The following is a 25,371-nucleotide window of genomic DNA, read 5'->3' on the forward strand; positions in this document are numbered from 1 at the left end:
GGTCACGAGAACAAACACTCGGCCGCTGCGCTTTCCGGGCCGGTTCGGCCGCTGCTGGCCATGGCCAACGTGTCCAAGAAGGTGTCGTGGTCCGGCCGCGACCTGGACGACGACGAGGCGGCGCCCCTGCTGCGGAGGACGGCGCGGCCCGGGGCGCCAGCCGGCGAGGGCACGCCGCTGCTGAACGGGGCCGGGCCCGCGGCCGCCCGTCAGGTGAGTCCCCTCCGCCGGGAGAGCCCCGGGCCCGCGCCTCAGGCCCCCCGCCGCCGGGAGCCGGGAGCCGGGAGCCGGGCGGGTGCGCCCCGGGCGGCCTTGGGCTACGCCTTCCCGGCCGCTCCGTCTCGCGGTTCAGCGGCTCTGGCGGGCGAGGGGTCGCCGGGTCGGCGGTGGCCCCGTGCCCGGCGGGTGCTGGCGGGCGCATCGGTACTCTGACCATCCCCCTGCCGAAGAGGAGGCAGCTGAGGCGCGACTAGTTCCGGAACGTGCCCCGGGGCCGCTTTGGCAAATGGCAGCGCTGGCTGGAACCTGGGCCCTGGGTTCTGGAGTCTTGGGGGGGGAAGCTCTGGGCCGGGTGACTAGTGGGGTTCGAGGGGCCGGCCCGGCTCCACGAGCTTCCGCTTGCACAGTGTTCTCTGGCGGTGGGGAGCTCTGCCGGCCCCCCTTTTCTGCAGGCACCAGTACGGGGCGATCTTAGGAAGGACGAGTATTTCCACCCAGGTGCCCTTAGCAATTAATTGAAACTGGGGCGTCCACACAGACGCTGGGAGCGAGTCAGGGTGGTTGCGGGGTGGTCAGCACATCGGCGATGCGGTGGAGGTGTTGAATGAATTGCGTGTGGTGTTGATTTTGAGTGCTTGGACGCTTTTTATCCATTGCTTGCTCTGTTTTTGCGTTTATTTTTCAGTTTTTCTTCTCCTGGCCTAGATCTGTCCTTTAAACGTTTGGACAGTGTTTAAAGATGAGAGAGGACCCAAACCTCTAGGGCTTATCTTTGTACCGCCCCCCGAGAGGCATCGGACAGCCAAAGCCCACGTCTGCTCTTTGAGTGAAATCTTAACGTTGAAATGCTTTCTGTGTCTATATGAGAAGTGATCTGAAGTGGCTCATTTGGGGGGCGGGGGGGGGGGACGCATAAGGGTGCTTTGTCATTTTCTTCTTGGAACGTTATTTTTTCCTCTTCTAAAAGAAAGTAACCCGAGGCCTACAAAATGGAAGCATAAAACTGGCTTTAATTAAAGAAATTGGAAACTTTGGGGTGGAATTTGGGTTTATCTCGAGAGTGAACGTGCTGGGGTTTCCCACTTCTCTCTCTTTTTTAACGTTTCTATTTATTAGTGAGAGACAGAGAGAGACAGGGCACGAGTGGGGGAGGGGCAGAGAGGGAGGGAGACACAGAATCCAAAGCAGGCTCCAGGCTCCGAGCTGTCAGCCCAGAGCCCGACGTGGGGCTAGAACCCAGGAACCGTGAGATCATGACCTGAGCCCAAGTCAAATGCTTAACTGGCTGAGCCACCCAGGCGCCCTGGGGTTCCTCGTTTCTCTTTGCAAATAGACACAGGAGTTGGCTCTTATGGTTTTTGTTTTGTTTCATTTTCTTTTTTTAAGAGCTCTTTGAAATCTTTTCTTAAAAAAAATGTATTCCCTTAAAAAGTGCAAAGCTCTTTGTTCATCTGTGTTAGGTAGTAACAGACTAGCCTTTCTTAAACAATTAAGAAAAAAGTTTATCCTGCACGTACTCAGTGCCCGGCTGTGTGCAGTGTACCTGGGACACCGAAGCGCACGAAGCAGCTTCCTTCCGACCGGCTGCAGGCTCACGGAGACAGGCCTCCTGCTCCAGGAAGACCGTGAGGGGCCCCAGAGACAGAAGAGGTCACAATTGGTTCCATTCTTTTGAAAAATTTTTTTTTGACATTTATTTATTTTTGAGACAGGGAGAGACAGAGCATGAACGGGAGAGGGTTAGAGAGAGGGAGACACAGAATCTGAAACAGGCTCCAGGCTCTGAGCTGTCAGCACAGAGCCTGATGTGGGGTTCAAACTCACGGACCGCGAGATCATGACCTGAGCCGAAGTCGGCCGCTCAACCGACTGAGCCACCCAGGCGCCCCTGGTTCCATTCTTGAAGAGTGCGAGACCCTCAGGCAGGCCGATGGCTTGGAAAGGATGAAGGGTGTGTTTGGGATCCTGTGCAAGTTTGGAAAGTAGGTGGGAGTGGGGAGAGAGGCAGGTGGGACCTGCAGGGGACAGCTGCTGGCTTTGAATTTGGCTGTATCTTGCGGAGAGCGCTGCAGGAAGCTGGCCGTTCCAGCCTGAAAGGATCGTAGCCCGCTGTGTGCAGACTGGCACGCGGGAGACCATAGGCATTTGAGCTGGAAGTGTCGTTCCGCACCCCGGGAGGTGAGCCCCGCAGCCTCCTCTGCCTCAGCGTCCCTGCCCGCAGAAAGGTCCGTGTGCGTGCTGCGCTCAGCGCTGTGCCCGTCCCAGCCGGCCGGCGGTAGCCGCTGTTGGTAGTCTTCGCGTTGGGAACGGCAGCACGAACGTGACTGTCCTTGGGTTGTCGTTCATGGGTGACTCCGCTGGAGGCTGACAGGATTCCTCGACGCTGGCCTTTTGCTGGGAGGGTCTGCTCTGGGCCCGCAAGCCGAGCTCAGCTTTAGGCTCGGGGGCGCCCTGGTGCTGCTCTCAGTCCTGGGGCCGTTTGGACTAAAATGACATCCCAGGCCAGCAACCCCCTGCAGGAGTGTTCTAGTGAATCAGACTCGGGAGCTTGTCTTGGCCACCTACTGGCCCTCTGGGGTTTGTTGCATTGTGTCCAGAGTCGCGTGGTGGTGGTGGTGGTGCCACCGTGGCGTGGGCATAGCCTGCTCTGCTCCTGAAGAAGCTGTTCTGGGCAGTGCCTGCCGGGCAACCTCCCTGCCAGGCTGCTGAGTGCCCCGTGGGGAACAAGCACGGTGGGCAGGGTGGACTGGCGACCCTCCTGAGCTCAGCCGCCTGCCCGGAAGGAAGCAGGCTGCTCTGAGCCACCTGTGGGATGCTGTCCCCTTGGGCAGGCCCCTGGGCCCGTGGGGCCGGAGTGTGGGGTGATGGTGAGTTATCAGCGAGTCACTGCCGTTGTGCTGCTGGGACAAGAAGAGGGTGTGGTCAGCCAGTCATGGTCACATATGTGGGTAGCGGGGAGCGGAGCATTTGGAGAACTTCTGGGGGAAATCTGAGGCAGAAGCAGATGCTTCAGCGGTGGGGGGTGGGGTGTCTGCAGGGTTTGTAAATGCAGGACATTTCCAGGGACCTCAGCTTTGGGAAGATCTGCCTGGGACACCTTAGGGTCAGGAGACGGGTAGCACTGTCAGGTTAGTGTTTAGAATCGATTCCACGGATCTTCTCTGGAAGCTGGGTTACCTCCGTGTCTTCCCTGGTGACCTTGGAGCCGCAGACCACAGTTGGGGAGCGCCAAGGGCCAGGGCGGGGTGTTCGGGGAACCTGCCCGGGCGGCTCATCCGTCGTCCTCACCAGCCCCTTGAGTGCTGGACATAAGCGAGCCCCCCGTCTTTCTCCTCGGTGGTTTCTAGCACCTCATCATTCCATCCTGGAAGTTCCTGTGCCTTGGCGTCTATGTCCTGTCCTCCCTTTCTGTCTGCCCAGCCCCACCTTGGAGGGTCCAGGCTGGTTGCCCCACTGCCCTCCGTGAGGTCTCCCCAGATGGATGTCCCTCCTGTCTTTAGTACCACTCAGGCAGGGTCAGCGTGGGTGGGACAGACCCCTGTCGTCAGCAAGGAGGCAGGCTTGAGAGCTGAGGACCAAGACCAGGCCCAGGCCTAGACAGAACGTCCGGGGAAGCCTCCCGGGCAGAGGCCATGGTGGCGTTCCCGTCCCAGACGATTCCGCCCGCCGTCCCCTTCCCCCTCTGCACGGCTCACTCCTTCTCGATGGGGCTCAGCCTGCCGGCCTCCTCGCCCACCTGACCCAGCGTGCCAGGTTCTCACAGGCTCCCTCGGGTTTGCACTCGGTTTACAGGCGCCTGTCTGCTTGCCTGTGTGCCCCTGGCCGCTGTGACCCTGTCCTCAGTGTGGAGCATGGACCTTGGCGGCCGTCAGAATGCGGCGGCACGGTCGAATAGAACAAGAGACAGCTTGTAAGTTTTTATTTTTTTTTAATTAAAAAAATTTTTTTGAATGTTTGCATATTTTTGAGAGAGACGGAGACAGAGCATGAGTGGGGGAGGGGCAGAGAGAGAGGGAGACACAGAATCCGAAGCAGCTGCAGGCTCCGAGCTGTCAGTACAGAGCCTGATGTGGGGCTCGAACTCACGAACCGCAGGGTCACGACCTGGGCCTAAGTCGGACACTTAACTGACTGAGCCACCCAGGCGCCCCAATAAGTTGCTTCTAAACTTTTGCTTTACGTTTGAGTAAAAATGTACGACAGAACTGGGCACCTTAACCATTAACCAGTCTTTAGGGTACGGTTCAGTGGTGTCAGATGCATTCATGTTGTGCAATTGTCCCCACTGCCCGGCAGGGAACTCACCCGCCTTGCACAACTGAAACACTGGCGCCCCAGCCCCTCCCCAGCCTGGTGCCCACTTTGCTACTTCCCGTCTTTGTAGACCCGAGTAGGAACCGTGCTGTGGTGTATGTGCAGTCACAGCGTCTGTCTTGCCGTGGCCAGCTGCCGTCTCTCAGCATAACATCCCTAAGGTTCCTCTGCGTTGTAGCAGATTGCAGAATCTACTTCCTTTTCGAGGCCAGACCGTCTTCTTTTGCACATGTGGACCCCAGTGGATTTATCCGTTCATCCGTCAAGAGACACTTGGGTTCCCCCCCAGCCCCCCGCCCCGTGGCCTGGTCATGCTTTCGTGAGTGGGGTGTGCAAGGGTCTCTTCAGGTCCCTGCTTCCAGCTCTACAATGCACCCCCAAGGTGGGGTTGCTGGGTCACGCGGTCATCTTGTGCCGAATTGTCCGAGGAGCCACCAGGCTGTGTGCCGCGGCCGCCGCACCATCACGCCCCTGACCCCGGCACACAGGGCTCGGGCTCCTGGGCACCCCTGCCACATTCACGACTCCGGGCTTTGGTGGTGGCCGTTCCGACAGGTGTGAGGTGGCATCTCGTGGTTGGGATGTGCATGGCTCTGGTGACGTCGAGCACATTGTCCTGGGCTCACTGGCCGTATGCATCTTGCCTTCGGAGACGTGTACTCGGGGCCTCTGCCCACTTTTGTGATTGGATTCTTTTTGTGGTTGACTTGTGGGAGTTCTTCAGGGTTAAGGTGGTTGACTCCTTTCAGAAGTGCGATTCACAGCACGTTCTCCCTCTCTGCAGGCTGCCTTCCCCTCTGTTGTGTCTTCTGATGCACGGGGGTTTTTGGCAGGTCCCATTTGCACGTACTTTTAATTTTAATTTTAAAAATAGCTATGGATTTACAGGAAGTTGACAAGGCCATACAGAGCGGGCCCGAGCGCCTTGCCCCCATTTCCTTCACTGCGTCAGTCCCCGTAGTGACAGCACAGCGCTGAAACCGGGACACTGATGTTGGCACGCGGGCGGTTCTCCGTCCTACGTCACGCAGGTGCCTCCGTGTGAGCGCCACCGCAGTCAACGTGCAGACCGTGTGGGTCGGCACGAGGCTCCCTCGTCCTGCCTCTTGTGGTCACCCCTCCCGCACCCCGATCCGTTCTCGTCCCCCAGACCCGACGTTTCCAGAGAGTCAGGTCTGTGCAGCTGCACAGTGTGTAATCTCTGGGATCTTCCCACCCTAGAGATTCCGTCCCGGCTGTTGTGCATATCAGTAGTTTGAGGAGCTCGTATGTCACCTCACCCGTGTTTAAGAGAGAGAAACAGACACGACATGAAATAAATCACTGAACTTCAAGTAAATGGTTTTTCTCACCATGAAAGATGTTTCCCGGAAGATGCCTTGAAGCCCAGAAAAGACGTGGAGAAGCTGGGAGGGGGGTGGGTGCTTTACCTCCACTGCCATCACGCGGTCCGGGTCCAGCGTGCTCTGCTGGGGTGCGGTCCACCCTCCACACCTGGCAGCCTCTGTGTCACCTGAGCACGGGGGACCGTGCCCACTGGACCCTTCTTGCCGCACCTCTCCGGAGGTGATGCATGTGCGGCGGCCTGGCCCCTGCAAACCGTTTAGACGTCAGAGGAAGCACTTTGCGGGTCCCGACTTTGGGCACCCTTTTTGCGGAGGGGTGATTGCCTGGTGTACTCGAGCTCCTTTCGTGATCACCGGAGAATAAGTGGTTCCGTCTGCCGGGTCGAAGCACAGACAACCGTCTGCAGATGCCCCTCACTTCAGCCCTCAGTTCCGCCCAGGTGTTGTTCAGCTGGGTTGTCCACGCTTGCGCCCCGTCCGCTGGCCGGTCAGCATGTGTGGATGTGCGCCCAAGGAAGTGCACTCGGTGTTGGCCGCACTCAGGCTTGCGGCCGGGGGCGGTGGCCCAGGACCCCTCCGGGTCCACGCGTCCTGTGTGCAGAGCGGAGGCTGTTCCAGGTCCAGGCGGCCTCCTGGCTGCGGTTCCCTCGAGAACTGGGACCTCTTGCCGGCCGAGCGCAGTCGTCAGCGGGGCTGGCCCTCCTGCCCAGGGCGTGAAGCCGGGGAGCCCCGTCCTGCCTTTCTGCTCAGATTCAGCAGTTTGGGGCCGTTCCTGATCGTTTTTAAAAGAGAACCAGATGTTTCTGTCAGTAACCCCGCTTTACCAGAACTTGCTGCATGTGTGTGGACAGAAGTGCCCAGCTGCACACGGGGCACGGGTCCTCACGGGAACACGCAGCTCTGTGGGGTGAGCGTGGGCCCCATGGATGCCTGAGCCCGCAGACAGGACGAAGTGAGAGGTCGACAGCAGTGACTGATAACGAAATAGGACAGTCGTGACGACGTCCCGTCCCAGAAGGTACGCGAATGCGGTCTCCCTCTCCAGGCGTCGTACTGTTGTCGTGCACGCGCCCTCGCTCCTTTGAGGATGCCAGGTGGCAGAATGCCCACGTGACGAGGTGGGGGGAGGCGGCTGGCGCCTTGTGATGTGGCGCCAGGTGGCTGCTGACCTTGTGACCGCCCATCAGGAGGAGGGTCATCTGCCTGCTGACCACGCGGCGGGAACCGTGGCCGGGGGGCTGGCGTCTGATTTGTTCTCGTGCTGCGTCCTGTCGGCTGCGTCTGGGCTGACCCCCAGCGCAAGGCGCCCAGCTTCATGTGCCCTCCTCAGAGAAACCACGAGTCACGTTTCGGTGCCAGTATGTTCCACGCAGTACTTGGGACATACTTAACGCTGCAACTTGATGTTTCTCTGAAGTGCGAACGTTGGCCAGTCCCCCGACGTGGCCGGGCGGTGGGTGTAGGAAGAACCATGCGCCTGGGTGTCTGTCCTCTGTGGCTGACCCGCCCCCGAGCCCAGGAGCCCGGCCCCGCTTCAGAGGCACCCTGGGGGTGTGGGCGCCCTGACCACATGTCTGGAGGGGCTGCGTGGAGACCTGTGACAGGTCCCCGCCTGCCGGAGCCTCCCGGTCTCCCGACGACGAGACACAGGAGGATGGGTGGGGTGGGGGGAGCCCGGAGGACGCTCGCGTGGGCGTCTTGCAGCCCTTGGTCCCCGGGGCTGGCAGCTGTCTGCAGTCTCGGTAGAGCGGAGGAGGGCCCGGCCTCTGGGGCCAGGAAGGCCTGGGCTTCCCGTTCAGGGGCTCGACTCGTCCCGGCCCCCCACCGGCCGTGCGGTAGGGTGGGGGGCCCCAGATGAGTCAGCACCGCCTGTGGCTGAGCGCCCTGTGATTTCTCTCACGCTTCCAGTCACCACGCTCAGCGTTTTTCCGGATCGGACAGATGAGCAACGTGGATCTGGATGACGAGCTGCTCGACCCCGTGAGTGCTAGACTCGTCCCCTACCCTTCGCCTCTCACCACCCACCCCTTCTTCCTGTGGGGGTGCCGCCCGGCAGGGGGCGGACGGGGAGCGCCGGACACGAAGGTGGTGGACGGCGGGCAGGGCCGGGCAGAGCATGGGGGCAGCCGTGGGTCGTGCAGAGCTCAGGGACAAAATGACCAGCTGTCTCGCGGGGACCCCAGAGCCTGGGCGACCGAGGGTCTGCTTGCCCTGAGGCTGAGCCACGTGAGCAGAGATGGGGCAGCGCGAGCCAGGAGGGAACACTGAGCGAGAGTGTCATGTGGGAGCACGAGACAGCTGGGGAAAGGCCAGGGGAACAGGCACCACCCGGGGGAGAGGGGCCTCGAGTGGGCCGGAGGGGGACTCTGGGGACAAGGACCTCAGGGGTGAGGGACCTTTGGACAGCGTGACGCCCTCTTGCCCTGCCCCGTGCCGAGCTGTCCGGCAGCTGCCGGCGAGTGCTTCCTGAGCCCGCCCGGGTCCCTCGACTTGCATTTGATTTCCTCCTCGGTGCCTCGTGGTTCGGACCTGCATTTCTGTGATGGCTGGTGGCAGCCCTCCGTATGTCTTCTTTGCAGAAACGTCTGTTCCCATTCTGTGCCGTTTTTATCAGGTTATTTGTGTTTTCGTTACTGGGTTGTAAGAATTCTTTACCTTTTTTTAAGATTTTATTTACTTATTTTTAAATTTATATTCAAATTAGCATGTAGTGCAACAATGATTTCAGGAGTAGATTCCTTAGTGCCCCTTCCCCATTTAGCCCATCCCCCCTCCCACACCCCCTGCAGCAACCCTCCGTTTGTTCTCCATATTTATGAGTCTCTTCTCTTTTGTCCCCCTCCCTGTTTTGATATTATTTTTGTTGCCTTTCCCTTAGGTTCATCTGTTTTGTCTCTTAAATTTTTTTTTGAATGTTTATTTTTGAGAGAGAGAGAGACAGAGCCTGAGTGGGGGAGGGGCAGAGAGAGAGGGAGACACAGAATCGGAAGCAGGCTCCAGGCTCCGAGCTGTCAGCACAGGGCCCGACGCAGAGCTTGAACCCACGAGCCGTGAGATCGTGACCTGAGCCGAAGTCAGACGCTCAACCGACTGAGCCACCCAGGAGCCCCTCATCTGTTCTGTCTCTTAAAGTCCTCATAGGAGTGAAGTCCTATGATATCTGTCTTTCTCTGACTGACTAATTTCACTGAGCATAATACCCTCCAGTTCCATCCACGTAGTTGCAAATGGCAAGATTTCATTCTTTTTGATTGCTGAGTAATACTCCATCGTGTGTATATTCCACATCTTCTTTTCCATTCATCCATCGCTGGACATTTGGGCTCTTTCCATACTTTGGCTCTTGTATAGCAGCCATGCTGCTATAAACATGGGGTGCATGTGTCCCTTCGAAACAGCACACCTGTATCCCTTGGATAAATGCCTAGCAGTGCCATTGCTGGGTCGTAGGGTAGTTCTACCTTTAATTTTTTGAGGAGCCTCCATACTGTTTTCCAGAGTGGCTGCATCAGCTTGCGTTCCCAAGAACTCTTTAATTTTGATGAACTCCAGGTAACTATTTCTTTCTGTCGTCACTGTACCTTTGCTGTCTTATGTAAGAAGCCACTGCCTAGTCCAAGGTCATGAAGATCTTCTCCTGTGTTTTCTTCTGAGACTTCTTTGATTTTAAAGATTTTGTTTGTTTTGGGGGAGAGAGAGAGAATGCCCATATGCACAGGCATATGAGTGGAGGAGGGGCAGAGAGAGAGAGAATCCCAAGCAGGCTCTGTGCTGCCCGCACGGAGCCCGACTTGGGATGCGATCCCACAACCCTGGGATCATGACCTGACCCGAGATCTATGCTCAACCGACTGAGCCACCCAGACGCCTTGAGAGTTCTATCATTTTGGGTCTTGAATCTGTCACTGATTTTGTCTGATGGAAGGTGAGGGTAGAGCTTCACTCTTTTGGATGTGGATGTCCAGTTCCCTAGCACCGTTTCTCAGAAAAACACTTCTTTCCACACTGAGTTGTGTTGGCACCATGTTCAAAAGTCAGCCATCCACGTGAGGCTCTGGGTCCCCCTTGTCTCCACCGTTCCCTGTGTCTGTCCTGGAGCCAGGGCCACACTGTCCGGGGGACCGGAGCTTTCATGTGAGTCTTGAAACTAGGAAGTGAGTGTCCTCCAACTTTGTTCTCCTTTTTCAAGCTCGTGTTGGCTGCTGGAGACCCCTTGTGTTTCCGTGTGGTTTTTAAGCATGCCAATTTCTTTGGGGACGCCGGCTGGGGCGGCCCGGGACTCGCCGCTGCTTCTTAGTGCTTAGTCCTCTGACCTGTGAGCACAGTGTGTCTGTCCACATATTCACATCTCTAGGTTCTCTCAGCGGTGCGTTGTGGTTTTCAGCACACACGTCTTACGCTTCCCTTGGTAAACATATTTTAGGAGTAAGTATCATTTCATATATTGTACTTTTGGTGCTAACGTAAGTAGGGTTCTCTTAATTTCATTTTTGGTTGTTCATTGCAGGCATTTAGAGATGTGTTTGATATTTGCGTGCTGATCGCATATCCTTCAATCTTACTGAATGCGTTATAGTTTTAATTTTTTAGTATGTTTTTTGAGATTTTGTGTATACAAGATCATGTCACCTGCAAATAGAGAGTTTTGTTTCTTCCTTTCCACCCTGGATGCCTTTTCTCTCTTGTCGCCTGACGAGCCTGGCGGAGCCTCCAGGACGAGGTCGAGTGGAAGTGCCCATCCTCGTCTCGTTCCTGGTCTTCCGGGAGAAGCGTCGGTCCTTCGCCATCGAGGGTGATGACTGACGCCTCGACCAGGTTGACGTGGTTCTTTTCTTACTTTGTGACATATTTTTGTCATGAAGGAATGTTGAATTTTTATCAGACACTTTTTCTGAACTTACTGAGATGATTGTGTGGATTTTGTCCTTTATTCTTTTGAAACGGTATTGAACTGTTTTTACTCAACCACACTTCGGACACCAAGTGTGTGGGTTTTCCTCGCCAAGCAGTTCTCTGCAGACGTCGACCGGGTGTCCTACAACTTAACTCAGTTCTGACACTCTTATCCGGCATTATGCAGACCCCTGGGGCTGAGGGCCCAGTCCCACGAGACCACCCCCACTTCCGATGCCAGTCACAAATCCAGGCTGTCACCTGTGCCTCTGATCCATCGGCTCTGAGTCGGGGTTCTCATGCCCCCCCCTTCTCAGCCTCCATAATTTGCTAGAACGGCTCACAGAACTCAGGGAAACCCTCACTCATGTTTACTGGTCCATCGTCAAGGATAGGACTCTCGGGAACAGGGATGGGAGAGACACACAGGGCAAGGGGTGGGGAGGGGGCTGGGAGCCTCCCGGCCCTGCGGGGGGGGGGGGGGGCACCCTCCCGGCCCCTCTGTGTGTGCGTTCACCTGCCCGGAGGCTCCCCAGCCCCTTCCTTTGGGGTTTTTCTGGAGGCCCCGTGACACAGGTGAGGTTGATCAGGTCCTGGGTGACCAGCTCCGTCTCCAGCCGCCCTCCCCCACCCGCTGCCAGAGGTCAGAGTTCTGGGAGTGGAGCTGGGAGCTCCCACCCTCTTACCAGCCTTGGTCATTCTGGCAGCAGCCTCTCTGTCTCTCCAGCGCACAGAAAACTCACCCTGCAGAAAGGCCATGGGATTTCGGAGCCGGGTGCCGGCCCCTGGGACAGACCAACAATGTATTTCCCATGGTTCCATAAACATGACATTACTTGATTTTCGGACGTTAAGCCAGCCTCACGTCCCTGAGATAAACCTGCCTTGGTCATGGTGCCGAGGGATCCGATGCGCTGGTTCCTCGTCCAGGACTTAGTGTCTGCATTCCTAAGGGGGTGTGCCTGTGCCCTCCTGTCTTGTGGCACCTTCGTCTGGCTCTAGGGTCCATAGACTACTGGCTTCATAGAACAGATGGACACATGTCCCCTCCCCTTCTCGTTTGTGCTTGCTCTTAAAAAAAATTTTTTTGGCGGGGGGCGCCTGGGTGGCTCAGTCGGTTAAGCGTCAGACTTCGGCTCAGGTCACGATCTCACGGTTCGTGGGTTCGAGCCCCGCGTCGGGCTCTGTGCTGACGGCTCAGAGCCTGGAGCCTGCTTCGGATTCTGTGTCTCCCTTTTTCTCTGACCCTCCCCCGTTCATGCTCTGTCTCTCTCTCTCTCTCAAAAATAAATAAAAACGTTAAAAAAAATTAAAAAAAAATTTTTTTTTAAATAACGCGTGTTTATTTTTGAGAGAGAACGAGCAGGGGAGGGGCAGACAGGGAGACAGAATTCGAAGCAGGCTCCAGGCTCTGAGCCGTCAGGACAGAGCCCGACGTGGGGCTCGAACCCACAAACCGTGAGATCGTGACCTGAGTCGAAGTCGGGTGCTTACCCGACTGAGCGCCGCAGGTGCCCCCCTGTGGTTTCTTCTTAAATGTGCTGGCTCGTCAAGTATGTGGCTCTACTCTTTCTCCTACAGGACTTGGAACCCCCTCACCCTTTCCCCAAGGAGATCCCGCACAACGAGAAGCTCCTGTCCCTCAAGTACGAGGTGGGCCTCCTTCCTCTGGGCCCCACCCCAAGCAGCCCCTGGGCACCTGTCCCCCGCCCCCGCCCCACGTGAAGCTGGAGCGTGGGGTCAGGCGTGGCGTTGTGTCTGCTGCCCGCAGAGCTTGGACTACGACAACAGCGAGAACCAGCTCTTCCTGGAGGAGGAGCGGCGGATCAACCACACGGTGAGTCTGCGCGGGCCGCCCACGCCGCTGCCCCGCGCTGCCCTGGCGCCATCTCCCTCCCCCTCCGTGGTCCTCGCACCTCCATCCCTTCTGCAAGAGACACCAGCGTAGGGCCGCGTGTGACAGCGGCTGTGTCCTGTGGGTGGCGGAGGCCGCCTCCGCCCGGGCGCCCGAGGTGGCGGCTTCTGATGGCAAATCGGTTGGGAAGGCCCACTGCCTCTGAGATGACCAGAGGCCGCCTCTCCGTGACGCGGGGTCCGTGTGTAGCGTGCCGTTCCCGGTGGGGGCCTCCCCCCGCACCCGCTTCTGATGGGCACCCCCCCCCCCAACAGGCCTTCCGAACGGTGGAGATGAAGCGCTGGGTCATCTGTGCCATGATCGGGATCCTCACGGGCCTCGTGGCCTGCTTCATCGACATCGTGGTGGAGAACGTGGCTGGCCTGAAGTACAAGGTCGTCAAGGACAGTATCCTTTGTGGTCCCCAGCACAGGAGGGTCCACCGGCAGCGAAGCTTCTGAGCCCCGCGTGTGTGTTATCAAGGGCGGGGAGGTGTGGCTGCGTGCCCGTGTCTGTCACGGCCGGGAGGTGACGGTCCGGTCAGTGCGCAGCTCCTGGCGCTTGGGGCTCGGGAGGCCGGGCCGCAGGAGAGACCAGGGAAGTTTTCATCCTTGACGAGCCCTCGACATCGACAAGTTCACGGAGCGGGGCGGGCTGTCCTTCTCCCTTCTGCTGTGGGCCACCCTCAATTCCGCATTCGTGCTCGTCGGCTCCGCCATCGTCGCGTTTGTAGAGGTAGGGCCACCAGGAGGTCGAGGCAGGGGCGCCTGCGTGGGTGGGAGCCCTGACACCGTGCTGGCCGGGTGGGCGTGGCTACACTGCTGGGGCCTCTGGCGCAAGTGTTAAACGTCCAGTCACCCCCGACCCCAGGGCGCCCGGCTCCTGCCCCGCTCAGCGAGGACTGTGGGGCCGGCCCAGGTGGAAGGGACCCCCCATGTCTCTCAGAAGCCTGCCTTCCTTCGCCTGCCCCTTTGCCTCTCTCTTGTCGTGGGTATAGCATCCAGAAGCTTCTGTGTGGGGTGCTGTGCGGTGCCCTCCCCCCCCGGCCCCTCGGCCAGTGTGTGGCATGTGCCTCCTGTCTGTCTTGTAGCATCCCCTGCCCCTCGTGCCCTCTTGGGGACACCGGGCTTCCTTTCCTCTCCTTTCCCCACCCCTCCCGTGGTCTGCCGACCCCGGTGGTCACTGCCTGTGGGGTGAAGCGAGAATCCCTCCGTGGGCAGCTGTTCCCCGTGTGGGCCCCCACGTGGCTGTGTCCTCCTGGGCCGGGTGGTGGCTGTGGCCCCTCGCTACCTGACCCGGCTCAGTGCTGGCCTCTGCCTCCTTCCAGCCGGTCGCTGCCGGCAGCGGGATCCCTCAGATCAAGTGCTTCCTCAACGGGGTGAAGATCCCGCATGTGGTCCGGCTCAAGGTGAGGCCCGGAGGGGGCGCGTGGCTGGCAGCAGGCGCTCCGCGTGGGGTTCTCGCGGGGTCGGGAGCTCCTGGTTTGCCCGCCTGCACGTGGGGACCAGCCCGGACGGACTCTGTGTGCTGCCCGTGAGCACGTGTGTGGATTTTGCATAATCTCGCTTTGGAAGGTGGTGAGGTTTTCTCTTACGCGCTTTAAGTCCTGCACGAATGCTGAAATGGGGTATCTGTTAGGATCACGGCGGTGTGGAACCTAAGTTCTGCGTGGTGGTTAATGTTTCCAAACGAGAACCGCTCTGTTAGAGTGGTGGGTACGCTTGCCGTGACGCTTTCCTTGCTCTTAAAATTGTCCTCGATGTTCGTTACACTTACTGTCTTTGACACCCTGTTTCTGAGGAGGTTGGGGGGTCAGGAGCGTGGTCCCTCCGTGGTCATTTCCGGTGTTGGGTAGGCATGCCTCAGCCAGAGGCTTCTCACCCCGTCTGGGGAGAGGGGGTGCTCCTGGGGGCCGGCAGCTGTGCACTGGGGGTGACAGCCCGGGGGAGGCCCCGTGCCCTGCTGCAAAGGGCAGGACTCACCTCGGAGCCGCCAGGAGCAGCGTCTGCCCCGTTGCTACCACACTGGTAGCCAGGCGGCGGTGGGCAGCGACCCTGGCAGGTGGTCGGCAGAGAAATGCAGCTGGGGGCCCAGAGGAGCCGTACCTCCTGCTGCTTTCTGCTCCCTGGGACACACGAGTACTCAGGGCAGAAAATGGGAAGATGAAGGAAATCAGGAAAGAATCAGCCGGGAGTCCAGCTCCGAGGATACCTGCGGTAGACGCGTGGGCCCTCCCCCCCTGCCTTGTCTCGTGGGGCTGGGGCTGGACACGCAGTCAGGATTGCTTCACGTTTACAGCTTTGCTACAGGTTCCCAGACCGTGTGGCCTTCAATCAGAGACTCGATGTGTTTTCCCTTGTATTCTAGACCCTCGTGATCAAAGTGTCTGGAGTGATTCTGTCTGTGGTGGGCGGACTGGCAGTGGGAAAGGTAACGGAGTGCGTGTGGTGCTGTCCTAGCGTGAGTCCCCCGCACTCTGCCTGCGACGCGAGGCCACTGTGTTCTCTTGGAGCCACGCTTGTCTGAGGGCGGCTGTCCTGTGCTTCTAGGAGGGGCCGATGATTCACTCGGGCTCTGTGATCGCCGCCGGGATTTCCCAAGGGAGGTCAACGTCGCTGAAGCGAGATTTCAAGGTGAGTTCTCTCCTGCCGACACGGACGACCACGCATCCCTGGGAGGCTCTGCCGGGACCTTGGCCTCTCCCCCGACCGTCCCCAAGGCACGCAGAACGAGGAGGCAAGAGTGACTCGTGGACACATTGAAGAGGCTTAGTTTCGGGATCTGTTCCAGAGCAGTTTTGTCACGTTTCCCCTAAAAGCCACCACGTTTTGATGGCTAGTGTGCTGAGTTGATGTGGGAATGCACACGTTCATTGTTTTTATAAGCAGAGTCTTAGATTTTTCAATCAAAAACGTGTTTTCAGCTCATCTGTTCGCAGTTGGCGGTGGGGTTTTGAGTTTCTAATGTGTCTCTTAGGCAGACTGTGATGTGTCCTCGTTGTTGTGAATGGGTGTCTTCGGTTCCCTCTCTCGGTTGTTGGCGTGCAAGGGTGCGTTCAGCGTGTGTCGCCTCGTCAGCTCTCTGGTCTTTGTGAATGCAAGTCGATGGCTGTCCCGAGACGCCTTCATATCCCCTCCTCCCTGCCCCCCTCTGCCTTCGGGCCCTGTCTCCGTGGCCTCTGGCTGACCTCGGCCCTTTCTCAGTGAAGTGCCCTCGGGGAGGCTGGCTGAGCCCCACTCTCCCGTTTCTTCCTGTTGTAGATCTTCGAGTACTTCCGCAGAGACACGGAGAAGCGGGACTTCGTCTCAGCGGGAGCTGCGGCCGGAGTGTCCGCTGCATTTGGAGCCCCTGTGGGTGAGGAGGGCGGCCTGTGCCGGGGAGGTCTCCGTGCCCACTGTGTGGAGGAGAGTTCTTGGTGTTGGCAGACTTTGAGCTCGGGGTGAGGATGGGCACGTGCCCCCGAGAGGCCCTGTGGCTGCCCTTGATGGTCTTGGGGCCCTGGGGTCTCGTGGGGCAGGGGCTGCGGTAGATGCGGGGTCCCCCGCGGCCTGGGTCAGTGCGGCAGTGCCGGGCTGCTTGCCGTTCTAGGTGGGGTGCTGTTCAGCTTGGAGGAGGGCGCCTCCTTCTGGAACCAGTTCCTGACGTGGAGAATAGTAAGTCTGTGGAGGGCCGCTCCCTCGCTGCAGTCAGGCACTGCCAGTCCCTGGCCTCTGCTGTCTGGCGGGCCCCTGCTCCTGGGGAGACGTGCCCTGACGTGCTGGGAGCCGTGCACCCTGTGGGTCTGTCATGGCAAGCCCTGCCCATCACTTGACCTGAGCCGCTGCCCGTCCCCCGTCGGCCGCGGGCCTTGTTTGCCACCTGCTCTCCTGCTTATCAGGACCCCAGACCCCGCACAGCTCGTCCCTCAGCTCCATCACTGGCTTGGCCCAACGCTCATCCACACAAGGCAGTGACCCACTCGTCCAGCCGCGAGGGGCCAGCCTCGGAAGGGTCTCCAGACACCTCCTAAGTGACAGGGGAAGGCCCCCACCCAGCCTCCTGGCTCTGGGACTTTGGCCCAATGGGCTTGGTTCTGATGGCGCTCGTTCTCTCTGCCTACAGTTCTTTGCTTCCATGATTTCCACGTTCACCCTCAATTTTGTCCTGAGCATTTATCATGGAAACATATGGGACCTGTCGAGCCCAGGACTGATCAACTTTGGAAGATTTGACACAGAGGTAATATAATGTGCTCCCGCGTTCTTCCCGGTTCTTTCTTAGTGTGGGGCCAAGATCATCCCGGGATGATTCCGGTTCATTCTGAGAATGTGGACTGTAGAGAAATAGTTGGTTTTAGCTGCATGATTGAGCTGAGTGCCGAGGGCCGGAGATAAGAAGAAAGCACACCTCGGAACTGCCCGTCAGGTTAGGATGTCTGACACCCATCGGACACTCCGGGGGGTATCTTGGCAGTCCGCTGACTGTTGGGCAAAGGTGCTTAGATCCCACTCCCGGGAGGGGCCGCGCATGCGGACACAGAGGAGCCCTGAGTGGCTCAGAGGGTCACGAGACGTGTTCCCGGGGCTCTTCCTCACTTGTGCCCCGCTGACTGCCATTTGGCAGAAGCTTGGGCCGTCCCCGCCTTCAGCTGGACGGAGACGCAGACCAGGAGCAGGTGAAAGCCTTACAGGGAGCGTGATCTGCTCAGAACGCCCGGCGCTTCTGTCTCGTGAGACCCCCACGGTTCTGCGTGCAAGTGCTGGGGGCGCCGTGTGCACGGGCAGACTGTGGGCCGTGTCTGTACCAGGGTCTGCGTGGAGACAGCTCACGGGCTGCTCGTTCTCTCCCCTGTGCAGACGATGGTGTACACGATCCACGAGATCCCCATCTTCATCGCCATGGGCGTGGTGGGTAAGGGCCGGTCCGTGCTTCCTGTCACTCCCCCAGACGGCCGCGGGTCCCTTCCAGTGGGGTCAGGGCCTGCCAGAGCCCAGCCTGGCCCAGCTGTGAGGTGGCCGGAGAGGAAAACAGCCCCCGCACCCCACGTCCTCCCGTGTCCTGCCCTGTGCACACACCCCCGGGAGGGAGCCCACAGCCCGAAGACCAGAGCTTTACCTCTCCACCGGAGAAGCTGCTGTTGCGGGGGGGGGGGGGGGGGGAGGCAGGGGGTCCACAGAGAAATAGAATGAGCTGTGGATGGTGCTTTCTGTTGTGAGAAACCTTTTTTCCTGGAAGGAAAGCAAAGCCTCTGAGACAAGCCAGGGCGTCTGTCAGGGTGCAGTGACGCAGACATACACTGCTCCCTTCCCACGCCTCTGCTGCCTGGGAGGCCACCTTCTTCCTCCCCCGTGTCCCTTACATGCTCCCCCTTCCCGGTCGTAGGTGGTATTCTTGGGGCCGTGTTCAATGCCTTGAATTACTGGCTGACGATGTTTCGAATCAGGTGAGAAACCTCCACTTTGTGGACCAAACGGACCAGTGTGGCTCCTGGGGCCTTTGAAAACGGATGTATTGTGGGCCCTGGGCCCACACACGGCGGAAGGCCGTGTGCCAACGTGTGTCCTTCTGTGATGGGTTGTACAGGAGGCGACAGGCCAGCGCTGGCCAGGGGCTGGGTGAGGCTGGGTTTGGCTGGAGGCCTGGAAAGGGGCCCTGGGGTTGGGGTCCTCCCAGCTTCTCTGTCCAGCCTCGGCCTGGTCCATCCGGGCGTCTCGACCCGGGGTATAGTCGGGCCTGCAGACCTGCAGAGCAGCGTGGGAGCTCGTGAGTTTCCTGAACCTTCGGGCGGGTCCTGGGCTCAAGGACGCACACCTTCCTTCTTGTCGTCTGGCCCGGACTGAAAGTGCTGCCAGGGAGCATCCAGATGACCTGGTGCCTGTGCACCGTCACCCCATTGTGTCCTCTGACGGGCTTTCCTTGGAGCCATGGTCTCCATTGTCATGGCAGTGGCCCAGGCGTCCAGCCGTCCCAAGGCCTTGTCCATCCTGCTGTCTGCTCTAGGTACATCCACCGGCCCTGCCTCCAGGTGATTGAGGCCATGCTGGTGGCTGCCGTCACGGCCACGGTCGCCTTTGTGCTGATTTACTCATCGCGGGACTGCCAGCCCCTGCAGGGGAGCTCCGTGTCCTATCCCCTCCAGGTAGGGGGTCCAGGGTCAGGGGGAAGGGTCCGCCAGCCCGGGCCCAGCAGGAAGGAGGCTGGCACAGCTGAACTCCGGGATGGAGGGGCTTCCCAGGGCCACCGGGCGTCAGGGAGAGGCATTATGTCAGACAGGGTCTCCCCGGTCCTCCCTCCAGAGCACTGGCCTGCCCAGGGCCACACGAGGACTTCCAAAGCGGGTTGTTGTGGGTGTGGGCCTGAGAAGCACAGCCACACGCACGCACGTGCTCTGGCGGTTGGCACATGGATAAACATGACAGGGTTTGCCTGTAAATGGGTTTATTTGGCCGTGAAAAGGGGTGAAGCCCTGACACACAATACAGCGTGGAGGGATCTCGAAAACACTGTGGAGAGAAGCCAGACACAAAGTCCCGTGTGGTGTGTGACATTATGTGAAACATCCAGAACAGACGGGTCCATGGAGGCAGAGCAGATTCGTGGTGGCGAGGGGCTGGGGGACACACCAGGGAGTGACCACTGATGGGTGGATGGAAACCGGTGTCACGGGTGTGGGTCTGGGCTTCCCCCAGCCGACTGGCCGCCCGAGCCGGCCCCCTCTGTGGGTTAGGCGTCCAGGAACCACAGCTGTGCTCACCTGGGAGGGCCGGACCCCTGCGCACCAGCGCTCAGGTGGCCGCCTGTTGAGCCCCGGGGGTGTGCTCAGGGGTGCGTCCCGGAGTCCTCGTGTGCCCCATTGTTCCGTGGGCTGGGCCCTGCAGGCTGGACCTCTGACGCTCTGGCCGTTCCTGGGCCTGGCTCTTTGCTGGCCCCTGCTAGGCCTTGACCTGCCCCACCCATCACGTGGTTGGCCCCTGGCCCCAGCGGCCTGTCCCCTCTTCCACCCTTGCAGCTTTTCTGTGCGGACGGTGAGTACAACTCCATGGCCGCGGCCTTCTTCAACACCCCCGAGAAGAGCGTGGTCAGCCTTTTCCATGACCCACCAGGTGAGTGCCCAGGCTCTCTGGTGCCAGCCGCGTGTCCCCACGTGCTCTCTGACCGACCCGCGGTCACTGGGCCCAGGGCCTGGGTGTCGCCTTCTGGCCAGCTGTGCCCTGAGGGCAGGGGTCACCGCCCTTGCCGCAGTGGTGGGCACGCTGGTGCGCAGGGGTTCGGCCGGGACCCTTCTCTTCCTGGAGGGCGGCTGCTGGCCTGGGTCCACGCGGGTGGGTCCACGCGGCAGGCCCTGGCCAGCCCCCTCTCCCCTAGGCTCCTACAACCCCGTGACGCTAGGTCTCTTCACCCTGGTCTACTTCTTCCTGGCCTGCTGGACCTACGGGCTCACGGTGTCCGCTGGCGTCTTCATCCCGTCCCTGCTCATCGGGGCCGCCTGGGGCCGGCTCTTTGGGATCTCCCTGTCCTACGTCACCGGGGCCGCGGTGAGTGTGGGCTCCCAGCGCGCGGGGACGGTGCTTGTGCTCGGCCTTGAGTTTCCCGGACGCTGGTGTTTGACGCGTCCTGTTGGCCCAACCGCCTGTCTGTGCTGCACAGACGCTCGTCGGGGAGGCTTGGTGTTTCTCGTTACAGGACGGGCCCTGGGAGCCTGTGACCGAGGCGCATGTGCCCAGCCTCTGGGAACTTGGTTTTCATTTTTTGTGTTTTTATTCTTATTTTAGTCAAGATTTTAAAACCTGTGAGAAGGCACAGGCAGAGTCTCCCGTCCCCCCATCTGCTCCCTTTTCCAGGCTCTGGTTGTGTGTTTTGTCAGGTTTCCTTCCAGACGTGGTCTTTGGGTGGTGGTCTTTCAATCCCGAAGCGGTTTGTGCGCCGTAAGGCCTCCCCCTCCGCGGAAGCACGTAGTTCGGCGTTCCTTAGCGTGTTCGCAGACTCGTGTACGAGTCTCCGCTGTCGAGCGCCATGCTTGACATCCCTCACCCCAGGAAGCCTGCACCCCTGGCAGCCGCTGCCACACCCCGTCTCTGCACATGCACCCGTTCTGGGCATTTCCTGAGCGGAACCCCACACTGTGAGGCGTTGCCCGCAGCTGTCCGTGCTGTGCACGTGCTGGGTTCCCTGCTCCCTCGCGGTGCAGTCATTTCTGCACAGATGGTGCCCGCTGTGTGCACGTGGGCGCCACCGTCCTTCCTCGGCGCACAGAAGGTGCTTCTTGCCTTAGCTGCTGAGTCGTCCGGTGCGTGCAGGTGGCATAGGTCATTTGGGGCATCCTGAGTGGGGCGCACCTAGGGTACTTCCAGGTTTCTGTCACCCTGGATGCTGCCACAGACCACTTTGCTCACGTGTGTGTAAACCATAGGGTGTCCTTCTAGGGCTGGAATTGCTGGGCCCAGTGGCCCCTGGGGCGTCATGCATCTCTTTGGGTTTGAGTAGGGGGCTGCCAGCCCCTGACCCTCCTCTGTCATCCCCACAGATCTGGGCGGATCCTGGCAAATACGCCCTGATGGGAGCGGCCGCCCAGCTGGGTGAGTCCTGGCCTCCCCGTGGGGTCCCAAGGTTAGGAGGGGGCGTCTTCCCCTTGGAGGAGTGAAGGCAGGAGTTGACCCCGTGTCAGTGTTCAGGGTCACTGTCCCCACCCAGTGCGGCCTGCCCGGGCAGACCACGAGGCTAAACGGTGGGGTCGGGGGGCACGCAGGTGTGCACAGAGAACACAGATGGTCAGGGGAGGTAGGAGAGTCCTTGTGGCCCACAGAGGCTGGACGCTACCCCTGACTCCACCCCCCCACCCCCCCACCCCTGGACAGGTGGGATCGTGAGGATGACGCTCAGCCTGACCGTCATCATGATGGAGGCCACCAGCAACGTGACCTACGGCTTCCCCATCATGCTGGTCCTGATGACCGCCAAGATCGTGGGGGACATCTTCATCGAGGTGTGGCTTGTGGGAAGAGGCCTGCCAATCCTTCTTGTCCCTTGCTTTGTGGGCCCTCCATGCCCCTGGCCTGAGCCTGGGGGAGCCTGAGCCTGGGGGCTGGGGGTGTGCGGCAGAGGTGGAGGGAGGGACCGACAGAGCCCCCGCGCCAACAGCCCGCACGTCCTCAGGGCCTGTACGACATGCACATCCAGCTGCAGAGCGTGCCCTTCCTGCACTGGGAGGCCCCCGTCACCTCACATTCGCTCACCGCCAGGTACGGTGGCACCGTGGCGGCTTCCGGCGGTTTGGGAGGGCCCGTGTCTGAGGGTCTGGGGAAGCGCCGTGTGGGCGGCCGGCCGGGGAAGCCCCTGGGGGTCTGCGGGCTCCTGGCTCCCCGTCCCCGGTTTTCCCGCCTACGGGGGCTGCACCTGTATCACGCGTCCACTCCCGTGTGAGCAGAGCGGGAAGCTCCCCTTGGTCCCGTGGCTGGTCACGGCAAGGCCACAGCGGGGGCTCTTCCGCAGGGAGGTGATGAGCACGCCGGTCGTCTGCCTGCGGAGGAGGGAGAAGGTGGGCGTCATCGTGGACGTTCTCAGCAACACGGCCTCCAATCACAACGGGTTCCCTGTGGTGGAGCTGGCCGACGACAGCCAGGTACCCGGGGCGGCCCACCCGCGCCCACGCGGCCCCGGGACGGCCGGCGGAGGCCAAGTTCCCGGCTGCACGCGTGGCCTGTGCGGCCGTGCTGCAGATATGGAGACCCTGCACGCGCAGTTGGGGCTCCGCCCCGCTTGCTGGGAAGGAACGGAATCAGGAGGCCGGGCAGAGGCGGCCCGCCGGGGGTGGCCAGCCATCCACGTGTCTTGGGCTCCTGCCCTGTCAGCTGAGGAGCTGTGGGGGGGGGCGGGGGACACCCGTCGGGAGCTGCCTGGGATGTCAGGGCCGCGGTGTGCGTCTCACCCCGGCTTCTCGTCGCCTCGTTCCCGCGGTCACGTCCCGTTGCCGCTGCCGGGAGTGTGCGAGATGCCTGCGGCAGGGCCGGTGTCTGCCTCGAAGGTCGCCGCGGGGCCACTGAGCATGACAGGAAGGGCCTCGGGTTTGGGCTTCACCCACAGACCACAGACGGGTCTCTTTTCTGCAGCCGGCCCGGCTTCAGGGCTTGATCCTGCGCTCCCAGCTGATCGTCCTCCTGAAGCACAAGGTAGCTGCCGGGCGCCTGGGGGGGTGGGGGTGGGGGGGCGGGAGACACAGCCGGGCGCCCGAGTCCTGACACACCACCGCCTGCAGGTGTTTGTGGAGCGCTCCAACATGGGCCTGGTGCGGCGGCGGCTTCGGCTGAAGGACTTCCGGGACGCCTACCCACGCTTCCCCCCGATCCAGTCCATCCATGTGTCCCAGGATGAGCGGGAGTGCACCATGGACCTGTCAGAGTTCATGAACCCCTCCCCCTACACGGTGCCCCAGGTGCCTGCCCGAGAGGCTGTGGCCAGGGCAGGAGCCGCTCCGAACACGTCCTTTGTTTTTCTCTTTTTTACATGTTTTCAATTTGAGATAGCGTGATGGGGCGCACACAAGTCGGGGAAGGGCAGAGAGGGAGGGAGAGTGGGGGAGGGGCGCAGAAAGAGAGCGAGAATCCCAAGCAGGCCCTGCACTGTCATCGCAGAGCCCCACGCGGGGCTCAAACCCACGAACTGTGAGACTGTGGCCTGAGCTGAAATCGGGAGTCAGGCGTTTAACCAACTGAGCCCCCCAGGCGTCTCCGGGACGCATCTTTGTGCGGAGGGGGGAGGTGCAGGGGGGACCGCCAGCCAACCTCTTCCCACACTAGTGGGGCCGGCAGGTCAGCTGAGGCCCCGTCCCCTCCCTTTGCAGGAGGCGTCCCTCCCTCGGGTGTTCAAGCTGTTCCGGGCGCTGGGCCTCAGGCACCTGGTGGTGGTGGACAACTGCAACCAGGTGAGTGGTGGGGAGGACGTGCCCGAGGGAGCCCTGGGGCAGGGCCCGGGTGCCAGCCTCGCCCTTTGCCTCCTGAGCTGACTGCCCTGGTCGCGGGTGGGTACTCACTCTCGGCTCCTGTGGGGGACTCAAGGTTTGGTATCCAGACTGGCCACCTGCTCAGTCCTGGGGTTCCCCAAACTGTGCTGCCCCTTGGCACGTGGGGCAGCGGCTTCCACAGAGGCAGGGGGTTGCCAGCGTCACTGAGTTGGCTTTGCCTCCACAGGTGGTCGGACTGGTGACCAGGAAAGACCTAGCCAGGTACCGGCTCGGGAAAGGGGGCCTTGAAGAGCTCTCCCTGGCCCAGACGTGAGGCCTCAGCCCTTCTCTGGGGTCCCCCCTACTCCCTGGATCAGCACTGGATCCAGCATCCCCTACTCCTCGGGACGTGTGTGTCTATGTTTGTGCGCCTGTGAGACCGTGAGCGAGCGGCACCCCATGGGTCCCAGTGGTGCCAGCCCGCAGGCAGGGTCCTCTGCTGCTTGTGTGCCGTCTGTCCCCCCGCGGGCCGGCCTGGAAGGACCACACTGACTGTGCATCACCAGCTGGGGCCCGGGTGACGCACAGCTGCTGCAGAGATCGTGGCCTTGTCCCTTTGGCTCATTCTGTGGCCGTGAGGTGATGGGCCTGGGCACTGGACCCTGCCCGGCAAAGGCTCCAGCTGGACACCTGGAGGCGGGGCCCTGGGGAGCGGCCTCTGCAGCCAGCTCTGTAGGGAGTTCGGCTCTTTTGCCAGACTCACCACACGGCCTCTCTGGGGTCTTGGCCAGAGAGAAAGCCGAAAACATCGATGGGGTGAACACCTCCGTCACCCCGAGCTGTGGTCCAGACCAGACCCACAGCTGTCGCCAGAGTGCACGGCACCGAGAGAGCTGTTATCTAAGCACGTGGGGGCTCCCACTGGCCTCTGAGGACCCTTGGTCCGGGGCCGTGTTCCAGGACAGCTCCTGTTCCAGTCCTGGGGCAGGTGGGCTCTGGGATGGGCTGGTGAGCCCAGACCAAGAATGCTGTGCCTCTGTTAGGCTAGATGGGCCTGGATCCGGTGTCCTGTGTCCCCAGAGCCCTAGGGAACCTTTTCTGGAGGTGATTCCCTGGCCTACTTCTGAGACTAGGTGATGTGGGTGCCATTGTAGCAGCTGGGGGTGGGGTGGGGGACGGTTCGCCTTGGTTCTGGCCCCTTAAAGGAAGTGGGTCCTCAAAACGCTGGTCCCTTCTTGGGAGCCCCCCTGGGGGACGCGGTGAGAGGAGCGGGGGCTTTGAAAGGGAGAAATAAAGGAATCGTACCCTCACACTTGCAGCTTGGCTCCCTTGTTCCTGCTCAGCACCAGCCACAGTCTAGCAGTGGGGGATTTGCAGGACCGCTGAGGGTGGGTGTGTCTGGGACGGGGCGTCTTGGATGCGCATGTGGGGACCCCACAGGGAGGCGGGGAAGGCAAGAGACACAGAAACCCACGGGTGAGGAAGCAGTCATGGCCGACACACGCCCATGGGATGTGCTGGCACCAGCTGCCAGGCAGCTTCAGGGCCAGTCTGGGCGGTTTGCTGCCCCTGGGCCCTTGGTCTGGATGCTGCTCTGGGCCACGAGGGGGGTGATGTGGCCACAGGCAGGGCCTTGAAAGGCCCCCGGACCACGGGTTGACTTCGGAGTGTCCACTTTGTGCCCTCTGTGGGTGGGCTTGGGCGACCGGGCAGGGGGAGCACCGCGCCGGGCTGGGAGGACCTGGCGTGGGAGAGTGTGGACGACCGGGCAGGGGGAGCACCGCGCCGGG

The 25,371-nt window shown here is 60.7% G+C and overlaps 1 protein-coding gene across 4 annotated transcripts; it reads left to right on the forward strand.

Annotated features, from left to right (window-relative positions):
• CLCN7 (chloride voltage-gated channel 7) lies at nt 1-24,891 on the forward strand. Of its 4 annotated transcripts, none has more exons than XM_042971059.1 (25): nt 1-213; nt 7,788-7,859; nt 12,354-12,425; nt 12,544-12,609; nt 12,942-13,074; nt 13,292-13,401; nt 13,994-14,074; nt 15,034-15,096; nt 15,216-15,299; nt 15,927-16,020; nt 16,255-16,319; nt 16,768-16,884; nt 17,502-17,556; nt 18,028-18,088; nt 18,646-18,784; nt 19,655-19,748; nt 20,011-20,180; nt 21,170-21,221; nt 21,501-21,628; nt 21,799-21,884; nt 22,135-22,264; nt 22,752-22,811; nt 22,898-23,074; nt 23,483-23,563; nt 23,829-24,891. In XM_042971059.1, exons 1-25 carry the CDS (start codon nt 61-63, stop codon nt 23,913-23,915), a joined length of 2,430 nt encoding a protein of 809 aa, XP_042826993.1. In that variant the 5' UTR covers nt 1-60; the 3' UTR covers nt 23,916-24,891. The 4 variants fall into 4 exon arrangements, with proteins under 4 accessions (XP_042826993.1, XP_042826994.1, XP_042826995.1 ...); XM_042971061.1 differs by lacking the exon at nt 1-213 and adding an exon at nt 2,040-4,129; XM_042971062.1 differs by lacking the exon at nt 1-213 and adding an exon at nt 5,247-6,897.
• The last annotated feature ends 480 nt before the right edge of the window (nt 24,892-25,371 follow it).

The sequence above is a fragment of the Panthera tigris genome, chromosome E3 (genome assembly GCF_018350195.1).
Source record: "Panthera tigris isolate Pti1 chromosome E3, P.tigris_Pti1_mat1.1, whole genome shotgun sequence".
Classification (NCBI taxonomy): domain Eukaryota; kingdom Metazoa; phylum Chordata; class Mammalia; order Carnivora; family Felidae; genus Panthera; species Panthera tigris.

Coding starts and splice junctions, on each gene's coding strand:
- CLCN7 (XM_042971059.1), top strand. CDS start 61: ATGGCCAACGTGTCCAAGAAGGTGTCGTGGTCCGGCCGCGACCTGGAC. Junction 14,075..15,033: donor CGCATGTGGTCCGGCTCAAG/GTGAGGCCCGGA, acceptor CTTGTATTCTAG/ACCCTCGTGATCAAAGTGTC. Junction 16,021..16,254: donor TGCATTTGGAGCCCCTGTGG/GTGAGGAGGGCG, acceptor TTGCCGTTCTAG/GTGGGGTGCTGTTCAGCTTG.